This window comes from Leucopleurus acutus (assembly GCF_964270905.1).
Source record: "Leucopleurus acutus genome assembly, chromosome: 19".
In the NCBI taxonomy this organism is placed as follows: domain Eukaryota; kingdom Metazoa; phylum Chordata; class Mammalia; order Artiodactyla; family Delphinidae; genus Leucopleurus; species Leucopleurus acutus.
The window spans coordinates 29094175-29106723 of record NC_139161.1 but is presented as its reverse complement, the minus strand read 5'-3'; the positions used below and the strand labels follow the sequence as shown (position 1 = coordinate 29106723).

The 12549-nt window shown below is 39.5% G+C and overlaps 1 protein-coding gene across 1 annotated transcript in view; it reads left to right on the top strand.

Moving 5' to 3' along the window:
• The first annotated feature begins 6970 nt into the window (after nucleotides 1-6970).
• CLTC (clathrin heavy chain) overlaps nucleotides 6971-12549 on the top strand; it is a 60644-nt gene continuing 55065 nt past the window's right edge. The window contains exon 1 of the mRNA XM_082861133.1: nucleotides 6971-7236. Within this exon, the coding sequence (XP_082717259.1) occupies nucleotides 7195-7236 (42 nt within the window). The 5' untranslated portion in view covers nucleotides 6971-7194. The remainder of the gene's footprint in view (nucleotides 7237-12549) is intronic.

Genomic DNA, 12549 nt, shown 5'->3' with positions numbered 1-12549 from the left:
TACAGCATTTATAAAAATGTTATATACTTCATTGTTTCTAGCAGTAAAAAATTGAAAATTATATACGTAGCTATCAATAGGGAAATGAAACTGTGATATGTTCTTATGGTCGAATTCTTTACATCAGTAAAAGCGATTTTTGAGACTCCTGTTGCCTACTCTGCAGAACAGATGAACCACTTTACATTCCTAACAGCAATGTTGTAAAGTACCTGTCTTACTGTACTGTACTGTCTTACCTGTCTTGTGGTCCCTCAAAAATGTTTTCGTAATTATAGACAAAAAAGTGCCTCATTATTATGTTAATTTACATATTTAGATATTCAGCTCTTTTTCCTTAAATTGTCTTCAAGAAATGAAATTAATGAAATTAACTGATTTGAATTTGATAGGGCCAGATAGTAAGTATTTTAGACTTTCAAGGCATACAGTCTCTGTTGCAGCTACTGTGCTGTTGTAGTATAAAAGTAGCCATAGACAGTACATAAACAAATGGATATGGCTGTGTTCCAATAAAACTTTATGGACAATGAAATTTGAATTTCATATAATTTTCACATGTCAGGAAATATTCTTTTTTTTTTTTTTTTTTTTGCGGTACGCGGGCCTCTCACTGCTGTGGTCTCTACCATTGCGGAGCACAGGCTCCGGACGCGCAGGCTCAGTGGCCATGGCTCACGGGCCCAGCCGCTCTGCGGCATGTGGGATCTTCCCGGACTGGGGCACGAACCCGTGTCTCCTGCATCGGCAGGCGGACTCTCAACCACTGCACCACCAGGGGAGCCCCAGGAAATATTCTTTTGATTTTATTTTTCACCACTTGCACTTTATTCCAGAAAAGCTACTTTTCACGAACCCATTCTAATTCAAATTATTTCAATTGAAAGAAAAGATCTTAATTTCATGAAATACTGAATTTTTTTGGTTTTTACTTTTTCTTTTATTTATTTTTATTTATTTATTTATGCATGAATGCATGCATACCACGCCACGAAGCTTGTGGGATCTTAGTTTCCTGACCAGGGATCGAACCCGGGGCACAGGAGCGAAAGCACCGAGTCCTAACCACTGGACCGCCAGGGAATTCCCAACTTTTTCTTTTCTTTATAGCAGAGCTGACAGGATTGAACATGTCAGGAATCAAAAAATTTAATTTGTAATCTGTATTCTCGCAAAGATTTTCAAAGTAACCCGTATTACTTGTTCGCTGCTCCTTTAACCTGAAAATATGAATAATATAAAACTCTTGTGAGGACTTCCCTGGTGGCACAGTGGTTAAGAATCTGCCTGCCAATGCAGGGGACATGGGTTTGAGCCCTGGTCCGGGAAGATCCCACACGCCGCGGATCAACTAAGCCCGTGCGCCACAACTACTGAGCCTGCGCTCTAGAGCCCGCGTGCCACAACTACTGCAGCCCGTGTGCCTAGAGCCTATGCTCCTCAACAAAGAGAAGCCACCACAATGAGAAGCCCGCGCACCGCAACAAAGAGTGGCCCCTGCTCGTCGCAACTAGAGAAAGCCCGCGCACAGCAACAAAGACCCAACTCAGCCAAAAAATAAATAAGTAAATTTATATAAAAAAAATAACTTGTGAAGCTATTGAAGATTTTTCAAAGAGAAGAATCATATTATTTGTCCAGATAAAATCTAAGATGTGTTTCTCAACCTAGTATTACTTGGTTCTCAGCTAAATTATAAGAAATAAGATGGGATAACCCAAAATACAGCCTAGCACAATTTGGTGCTTTTTGTATATGGTTGGTATTTATAAATGATTGTTGTGCTAACTCCAGGTGTGATTATTAACAACATAAGTTGGCCTGGGCTTCAAATTAAATAGGTAGTATAGTTGATAAATGCTATTAATAGCTTAAGAAGTAGGGTAAATAGATTTTAAGGTGAGTTTTTAAGTAAGGGTAGGACTTGGACTAGAATGAAAAAGGAGACAGAATTTGTGTGGTTGGAGAGAGGAATAAGAGATAAACAGTGGAAAGATTATCAGTGTCACCTTGAGAAGGGCTTTTAAAAAATGAAGGGTTTTGAGGTTTCCAATTCTGTAACTAGGGTTAACACTAAATAGGTCATATGAAGCATAATTTGAGTGCCACTCATTCTTGCAGATAGAAAAATTTGAAAGTCAGCTTGGACTGGGGTTTTCTTTTTACAGTGTGCAGCACTTATAGACTGCCATTGTGTGCTAGTTTGCTACTCCATCTAGTTCCCATTCAAGAAATGGTATTTTTAAGGCCTCTGCAGTAATGAAGAGTATAATCTTATCTCTATATCTGATCTGATGGCTTAGCTTGATAGATCCAAAATATGGAGACAATAAAGGACTGTCTTTATCAGGTTAGTTCTCACCCTGTGGAAAGCTTTATATTTGAGTGACCAACTTTATAAAGTGGCATAACCTAGAGACGTTTTCATGCCTTTTGGTGCTAATAGGGCTGGCTTAGAAAAGAAAAATAAAATTTAAATCAGTAAATATGTAGGAAAAAAATAAGGTCGGTGTATTTTTCATTACTGGAGTGTCATGGAATGAACAGTAATTATATGGTTGTATACTGTACAACATTAAACTCACAGTTATTTGGAATATGAGCAACAATGAAAAGGAAGTAAACAGGCTTTGGGTTTGTTTTACATAATGCACTTTTATCAGCCATGACACATTGAGGTATGAGGCATTTAAAAAACAGTAATTTCTCGTGTGTCCTATATTTGGTACATATTGAGATCAGGCTAAATATACACTAGCAAGAGTAGTATACCAAAACTTCACAGTGATTAACCTGAGGCCTTTAAGATTCAGAATTTATTTCCCCATATAAAAATATTTTTTAAAGCCTTTCAAAAGATGTTAACATTAAGTATTTAACTTTTCATTGTTATGTACTGAAGTGTTTGTTGACCGAGTAAATTACATTTCCTTGACTTTGCTATTATTGAGTTAACGAAAACTTTGTTTACCAAATCTCAGTCCTTAATATTCTCCTCTGAGGAGGAGTTTATCACCATTACAAGGGTGCATAGGTGCACTGCTACTTGTAGAACTATCTATCCTTGGAGTGTGACAGAATTTTAAGATTGCTGACAGAACATGTTTGTGGGTTCTACCCTGCTTTGGAGACAGTAATAACTCCAGGAGGTAAAAAGAGACAGTTCTACATATTTAGAAAGGGAGGAATAGCCCAAAACAATCATTCCCACATCCTGGCCCTCATGGCCCTTTCATTCTGTAGATCCTCTCAAGCTTCTTTTTACCTTTTGTTTTTCCATTTGAAAGGGATGTTGTGACTAGCATCTGTTGATCAGCAGTGTTATAACTCTTCTGGTTTTTCTTTCCCCAAAGCTCTGTGTATCACTATATTTGAACCAACTTTTCTGAAATGACTTTTTAAGGTAATGTTATGAGCTACTTCATTCCTCTGCTGGGATCTGATTTAACCTTTAGAAAACATGGGAGGGGCCTATATAATATGCTAGATTCCAGATTGTATTTCCACAGGGCTAGTCTTGACTGTTCACTTGGAACATGCTTGATCCTGACACAGAATAGATTCACTACAGATCTTATTGCTGTCCATGACACATTATAAAACTTGTGTATATAAATTAGGTTTAGCACAAGCCTGAGCAGTGAGTGATAATTGAGTTTAAGTTAAGGTCCATTTCATACTAATATAAGACCGTGAAAATTTTCTTCTTGCTTTGTAAATGTTCTTTTTGGGTGAGCTTTGCCTATAATCAGTGCCTTGTACAGGACCAAAATAAAGTGGTTATTTATGTTGACTGATACCTGAGCCACTTATTGGCCTTTGATAGGGTCTTTATCTAATCCTGCTGGGATTCATATCAGTGGCCCTAGGGGCTGAGATGTTTCTCAAAGATGCCATTTAAATGGCAAAACCATTCATTTAGGTAATGCTAAAGTATATCCCTCTTGGTTTCATTAAAATCTGAACTTTAAATATTTGGTACAGTGGGTTGGGTTTAAACTTCTGCTTTAAAATTAATCTCTTAATGTTTGAGAAACGCCTTTACTTTGTGGCTTTTGCAATGCAGCTAGTTCACGCTGTTTTTAAAAGGTCAAGTTAAAAGGCAGGGGCCTTAAATCCAGGGTTGCTTGAAGATGAAAAACTACAGAGGAATCCTACAATGAAAAGTTTTTCTGATGTGTCATTCCCATTGGAGGATATATATATATGTACATATATGTAAAACAGGTCCTGGCGTAAAATATAAAATTAGGGACACAATAAAGTTTTCTTGTATAGGTTTTGAGAAACTGGCATTCCTCAAAATAGCAGATGAGCAATGCAGTTTTTGCTAATGGCACTTGCTGTGACTCAGAGCAAGGACCTACTATTGAATATTCTGCTAAAAATACCTTCAAATTCAAAGAATCTGACGATTTATTAACATGGCTACTTTACTAAAACATTTTCTGAAACCAAAAGCCATGATGATAATACATTTATAGCCTTATTAAAAGACTTTGTCATAGTTGGATAACCTAATAAACCAGAAAACAATTTTTTTTTTTTCCTACCTTCTCTAACTTAAGGTAGTGCCTGAAAACAAAGGCATTCAGTTACTGTTCAGGTAACCGTTAACACTGATTCAGCCTTCTGGGCTTCTAAACCAAGTATTGACAACCTTTTGTCCTGCCTCTACACCTTTAGCAAAAACAGTGTGCTACCATAAAAAGCTCTCTCATTACCTCAGCCAAAATAATCTTTAAAAGGCATCGGTTTGGGTTTTGGGTTGGGTTTTTTTTTTTTTAACGTTTATCATCTAGTACATTTTTTTCTCTTGAAAATTTTTGGATTTATTGATTTGAAGGAAAGTGTTCAAAATGAGCTGGTATACTGTAATCTATTTTTCTTCTCTCTAAATGATTCTGAAAACAACGCATTCATTAGATTTCTGTGTGATGACACAGCAGTCACTCTCAGTGCAGTTTTGGTTAGATATTCCACACCAAATATCCAAGCTAAAATCAATTGCTTTGGGGATTCTCAACGTCTTTAAAATTACAGGTCTGTCTGAAAATGCAAGACAGTTATTAAGAAAGAAAATTTTGGTGGCCAGTTCATAATATAGCTCTTGTAACCCAGATTCTGAGATTGGAAATGTAACTTGATTAAGCTACTGCTTTAACTGTAATAAAACAGTAACTCCTTTAGATTTTTAATTTAGAATTTGTATACTTCCAAAAAAGATTCAAAGTAGCTATACTATTAAAGTGGTATTAGAAAGGTCATTTCGAATGCTGCAGAATACAGAACATCTTCAAGTATTTGGCTTAACAAAACATAATGAAATTTTGCCAAGCATAAATATTCACTCTGATGACATGGTGGCAAGGCTTTTCTTTGCCCAGCAGTCTCTGTCTGCTCTCTTAACTGCCAAAGATTCTCTCACCCTCGGTATGTGAGGTATACTTTGGGAAAAACATTAAAAGCAATTTAAATGATTAAGCAAATTCTCAGCAAAACTGCTTAACACACAAAATTATTGTATACCTAATAGAGTTTTCTGTTTAACTGAAAAGGTTACTAAAAATAATGTGTACTTGAATTCTTCCTCAGGATCTTTCTGGAACAGCAATCACATCTCTTTAAGATGAAAAGCACGGAACGAAATTCTTTTATGCTTTATTGTATTTGTGCTATTATGAAATATTATTACAGCTTATACTTTAGCAATAAAGTACTGGGAAGATTATTAATCGATAATGAATACCGTAGATACCTTAATGCTGTTAGAAGACACGATGCCCCCAGCTTTGAAGCGTTTGCATTCCCAAACACTGCTAGTTTACACTGTTGAGGAGGTCCCACTGAAATACAGCGCTAATAGTTAATCCCTTTCTCCAAGAGTGTACCTTAGCCACACCGAGGAAAAACGTTAAGGTTTTACAAACCACCTTTAACCTAATTATTTAAATCTTTGAGGCTCATTAATTATTTGATATGGCTGGAAAAAAAATCCTGCTATAATTTTAGTCCAATTCTTTAGCGTATTTATGACACTCAAATTCTTCACCAAATTTATTACTCAGCTAGACCCATATATATGTACATCCGCCAAAATGTCCGCAGAAACGTTAAGAAAGGCTATCACAAGGCCAGTTTGAGATACCTCATAAATGGCCTTCACTGCCCTTTGAGTCAATTGTTTAACGTCCCAAGAGACTACTAGTTCTGTTAGAACCTAAGCCTCAGCTTCTCCAACCCTCAGAAGGGCGTGCGTAAGGACAGATAGGATTTTTAAACCCCATTTCAGTGTTTCAGTGCCCCCCTCCCTGGGCTATAACAAACCACCCACCACATGAGACTAGGCGGGGGAGGAGCGCTGCAGCCGGCTGCCAAGAGCGCTCTGCAGGGGGGCCGTTTCCCTGAGTCACGGAGAGGGCGGGAGGCTGGGCCCATCTGCCCACGCCACGTCCCCTTCGTAAGGGACTACGTTTAAATACGCAGGGCCCACTGGGAAAGGGAGCAGCACCGCCATTCCTCAAGGCGGCCCAACAGCCACCTCATTCCCAGGAGACGCCGCACTTCCCTAGAACTCGCTCTGCATTCCGGCAGCAATCAGCAGACCTTTCCTGACCAGCATCACGTGCACCCGGAAGTACGTGGGTGAGACCCAAAGCGCCCACGGAAATGACGTTGGTCGCCCCTAGTCGCATGATGTGGCAAAATGCGAAAAAAAAAGGGGGGGGAGGGAAAAGCAGGCGGCTGGGGAAGGTGATGAGACAAAAAGTAGTCCCTCCGATTCCTCTATTTATCTCCGTGTCGCAGCAGTAAGCGAGGCCCTCAGCGCCCTGCGCCCCACGCTCCGAATTCCTGCGCTCCGATGCATCGCGGCGCTCCGTGGAGGAGTACATAAGGCAGAGGGGGTGAGGTGACCTGGGCGGAGTTCTGTCGCCAGGATCCTTCCGCAGGGCTAAACCGTTTCCGGAGTCTGCGCTGCGCCCGGTTCCGCCATTGCGGCTCTCGCGGACCCTGGAGCCTCCGCCCCCGACCTGAGCTCTTTCGTCTGCCTGCCAGTTTCCTGCGTCCCCGGAGACTCTCCTGCTGAGCCCAGCCTCCCCCCTCCCCCTTCTCCTCCTCTCCCTTGGAGAGCCCGGGCAGCCACTGCCCCACAGCCCCAGTGACAGGAGGAGACCATACACCCCCGACAGCGCCATGGCCCAGATTCTGCCAATTCGTTTTCAGGAGCATCTTCAGGTGCGGTGGGCCCGAGCTAGTGAGGGCTGTGGAGAGAGGGAGGTAGGAAGGAAGAAGCTGGAGTCTGAGCCCAAGCAAAAAGAGGAGAACCGGGGGGGAGGGGGGATGGTGGTGGTGGTGGTATCGGTTCCTGGGGTAGATGGAGGATGGGGCACTATCTTGGAAAGCTTGAAGGGTTAAATGATGTGGGGCTTGGGTGGAAAGGAAGCGAGTCGGGGTGCATAGGGCAGTGAGGCCATACCTGGGTTTGAAGGCCTCTCTATCTTCGCTTCCTGGATGGCAAGAACTGCGTATAATAACCCTTCCGCCCCGGTTTTATTCAGTTCATTCATTTGGGTACGTTGCGGGGCGTGGGGGGGGGCGTTCTCCCGCGTTTCTTCCGGAGCAAGAATTCTCTTCCCCTAGGGCAGCGCAGGCTGTCACCTCCCATTGCCCTCTTCCCTTTCCCCCATCGTGTCTGCACCCGGGAGTTGTGGCGCGGGTGGGTTGGGGAGAGGCAACCTTTTTTCTTCCTCCCTCTGAGGCTCTCAACGGGAAAGGCACCTTCCCCGGCCATGCGGAGAACGGCAGTGGCTCCTCTCTTGCCTTCCCCGAGGCAGTAGGAACTGGGAAGCTCACTGAAGGAAAAAAAAAGAGGATAGAATGGGGGAACGTATTTCTCAGGGCGGTGTCAATTTCAGAGTGCGTGGGGTCAAGGTTCCTAAGGGGACTCGCCTTTTTTCACTTTCTTGATGTCTCTGGGAATGGTGCGGCTTTTATCCCCTCTTCGGTTCTAGAAGGGAGAAAAGAGTTGTTCAGAGGTTATCTTTGGAGCAGCTAGTTGGCTTGGCGTGAGTACTTTCCTCAGGATTGCATGGAATTGAACGACCCCTGGGGATAGAGCACACCTGCCCTGAGATATGCCAGGTTATTTGGTCTGTAATTGGTTTCCTTTAGTAGGTTCTAGAGTTCTTCCCCATGGTGCATTATCCTGTAGGCAACAGACTGTCTTATCTGGCAGCTTGCCCGTAGCGGGCCCGGGCAGGTGATCATTGGAGGACTTGACTGAATTAAGTCTCTTCTAAGCTTCTGATTTTCCTGGTTCACCAATCTGGTTTTACTTTGGCTGAAATAATTTATTAATAAAGTATGCTTTCTTTCTAATTACCTCCTTAAAGAGGTCTGTCTCAGCTCAGTCATTTGAAGGACTAATTCGTAATGATAAGAGATGCCAGTGGTTTGACATGACACTAATACTAGTGGCCTCTTGGACACTTTACCATTGAAGGCTGTTTACTTTCTGACATTGTTATAACAATAAATAAATGTTAATTAAAAGGTTTAATATTCTGGCTATCAACATGATTTCATCTTTTTTACAGGTATCACCTTTGCTTTCATCAGCAAGGCTTCTTTGTCTTGAAATGTAATGAATTATAAATCTTTACTCAAAAAATGAGTTAAGTAATGTACTTTATTCAGTCATTTTTGGTTTTCAGATAACTCATCTGATGTAATAGAACACTATTTTACAAAAGGTTAAAAAACATTGTGACAGAATGGACACAAGTTTTTGTTTGTGCTCCATCCAAATTTGTATTGCTGTGGTTACTTCTGTTGAATGTGGAGTGTTAGGAAAATAACGTTTTTGAGTGTGAGGGGAAAACACAACCTTGTCCTTACACTAAAGTGCTTCTGGAATATAATCTTCCTGCAGACAAAAGTGTGTAAAATCATACACAAGAAAAGCAGTTATAGTTGCTGTTTACTTTACAAAACAGATATAGCCCACTAGTAAATCTTGTTTCTTGACTGGTGGTGGTTTGAGCAATAGTTTTCCGTTTCTATTAATGAGGAGACAAGGTTGTTGAATAATTCCAAAGACTGGACTCCAACCATGTCACTGATTGAAGACAGATTTAATATGGGTCTGATTTCTAAGTGGTTCAGAGTTTTTGCAGACACTTGAATGAAGCCATTTCCTTCTCAAATACTTGAAGAGTTGCATATAAAGTTGCTTTGCAAATAAACTTGAAGAATTCATTCATTCAGTTTTTGGAGTAGTATATATGCCATGACTAAGTTTAAGCTTGCTTTGGTGACTGTGTACTCAAACTGATAATGATTAATTATTGTGCAGAGCCCCAGTCACCAACTTCTTCCAGGATAATATAATTCCTGACTTTTCATTTTTATCCCTTGCTGTATAAAAATTAATAAGGATTATTTTAATTGGCAACTTAGGTCTTTGACCTCTCAGCCCCTGCCAGTTTGCTAAGTAGCAGAAAACTTTCTGAAACACTTAGGATAAAAATTGGGAACAAGAATTGAGGAACTTGCGTGTAGAGTTAACCTGTGAAATCTTCAAAGCGTGAACTGTAAATAAATTTATTTTTATACCATGGAACTACTTTGGCCAGCTGAAGGGTCTGTCATCAAGGACTCAGAAGTACATCAAATGAAGCTTAATATTTTAAGTTATAAAGGAGTTTTTATTTCTTTTTTAGGATGTTGAGGCTGATAGCAGTGAACAGATGAGTGCCTATTTGAGCAAGATTTTGCTAGGATTGCAGGTTCTGAAAAAAATCCTAGGCTACCTATAGTGTTGCCTGCAACTCTGATTTCTTGGCTTATTAAGTATCTTTATGCCAATTGACATATTCTGCTGTATTCCCGGGTTCTTTGGGTCTGAAATTAAAAGTCTCCCAACCCTGCTCTTTTCCCTTTGATCCATAAATGTGTTGTGCATTCAATGGTAGGGGTTCTTGCTATGATTATTTTAATTTGCAAAGAGAAAGCAATGCTGAGTATCACTGGGATATATTATATGCTTAACCGTACTTCCTGGAAGAGGCATACTGCTTGGAATTATGTTGCAGTCTACTTTAGGAATAGCTTCTGAGTTTAAGATATATCAAGGTTTTCAGAATTTTCCTAATGGTCAGTTTACTCAACTTAAAGGGGTGTGGCTAATTCTAGTGAATGTGCTTTCACTCTGTTTAGGAAATAATTTAAGGCATGAAACTGTGTGTAGAATCACAATCATTTTCATTTTGGTGTGCAGTGAAATACATGATTTCAGGAACCTTAACTTAATGATATTTGAATTATATTTAACAGGATGTTTTTCTGTCTTTGTTACTGCGTGGCTTTTGCTTTTTGAGAGTTACTATCCAATAGAACTTTCTTCCATGATGAAAATTTATACTAGCTACATAGCCATATTGAGCACTTGAAATGTGGTTATTGTGACTGAGGGACTAAATTTTTACTTTTATTTCTTTTCAGTTAATGTAAATGTAAATAGCTACATGAAGCTATTGACTACGACATGGGACTGCGCAATTACAGGCCATTCTGATGTGCTTTTTAAGAGTGAAGATTTATCTGGCCACCTATATTTATATGTTTAGAACATTTTGTTGCTAAAATTAAAACATTCACTAATAGAAAGTGTTGGTTGAATACTGTCTCTTTTGGGAAGTGATGATGAACAGTGACTAGTGAATGGAAGGAGCAGCAGACTTTCTTGTGAGAGTCTGTTGTGTCCTATGAATGTGGCTGGGTGCTTCCACGTCTTCATCTAATTCCCCCAGATATCCTTCTTAAACAGTAGGAGAAAGTGAGACTCAAACTAGTGCCCTAGGGAACCTGTCAGAGTGGGATTTGAACCTAGGTCTTCTGACACTAAGTATTTTGAAGAAAAACAATGATTGACCTTAAGAGGAGAAGTTATTAGTATCCTAGTGTGCTTTTTTATCTGTTGGACTTTTCCCTGAGAAGGTGACTTCTCTTCTGGTTTAACATGTGGTTAATGATGCCATATAGTAGACAGATCAGGGGTTTGGAGGTTGTTGAGACCAGTTCCATCCAGTAGAAAAATATGAACCACATCTGTAATTTTACATTTTCCAGTGGCCATATTAAAAGTAAAAAACAGGTGAAATTAATGTCTCATTTAACTCAGTGTACCCCAAATGTTATAATTTCACCATGCAATCAGTATAAACTTTTCAGATGAGATATTTTACATTCCTTTTTGGGGGGTACTGAATTTTCAAAATCTGCTGTGTATTTTACACTTAGAGCACATCTCAGTTCAGACCCTATTTTCATTGGATATATTTGACCTGTATTTAGCTTTCATAAAATTTACAGTTGAAAAAGCAGGTTTGCACATGTAGGTTGTTCCAAACATAAGTTTTCCATAATTGACTCGATTAACAGTTACTATTTAATTTTAATTAACTTAAAGTTGAATTACTATTTAATTTTAATTAACTTAAACTTGAAAATTGAGTCAGAGTAGCCACGTTTGAAGTTCTCAGAACCACATGTGGCTTGTGAAATGTCGCTACAGTATTGGAGAAGGCAGGTTAAGACTAACCTCTTGCTCCTTTTTCTCTGTAAAATATGTGTGCTACCTCACAAAGTTACCGTGAAGATCTGAGACCATGTATGTGAAAGTACTTGGTGTAGCATTTGAAGGGTATTAATTGTTGGCTATATAATTTTTGTCCAGTATATTCTATTCAGGTATCTATCTCTTAACCAGTGACAACATTTTATTTTGCAGATTTAAGACCTAGATTTTTATGGTTTATAAATATTTGGTACTCACCTGAGATTTGAATATTTACTATATGTATCAACAATTATGTTACACTCGGGACAAAGTGGTGAACAAAACTGACTGCAGCTTGCATTTGTGCTTGCATTGATTAGTTGGCAGAGGCTGTCCACACATAATTGTAACCATGGATGTTATTGAATGTTCGATATTGTGCAGGATTTAATACAAATATTCATATGACACAAAATTGATTCTGCTCTGAAACTGCTCAAAAGGAAGAAAAAATTTTAATTAATCTTTTATAATAGCCCATGAGTGCTCACATGTGCCGTTGGTACATCTTTAATTAGTGTTCCTTGGTCAGACTCCTGATAAACCACATCTGATAAATTACCCACCTGGAATGCCAGTCAGGCCTTTGTTAGTATTTATATGTCCTATAAGATGGTAGTGCAGAAGTGTATGTTCTCACTTAGATAGGAAGTGAGTTCATAGCTGATATTTTAGTCCTTCATATTAGAACAAGGCTGTTTTTTAAAATTTATTTACATAGCCATGCTAAAGCTATTTCATAAAATCAAATTCTAAGCTGTAGCAAAGTTTCCAGTTCTTGGGTATCTTTTCTTTTTTTCCCCCACCGTTACTTGGCCAAGTGCCTGAGGCTAATGCTCTTAACTCAGGGGGTGACAGGAGGCTTGGATCTGAATGTATTATGCAAAACCCATCTGTCAGACTCAGATTTTTGTGTCTCTTCTTTTGTG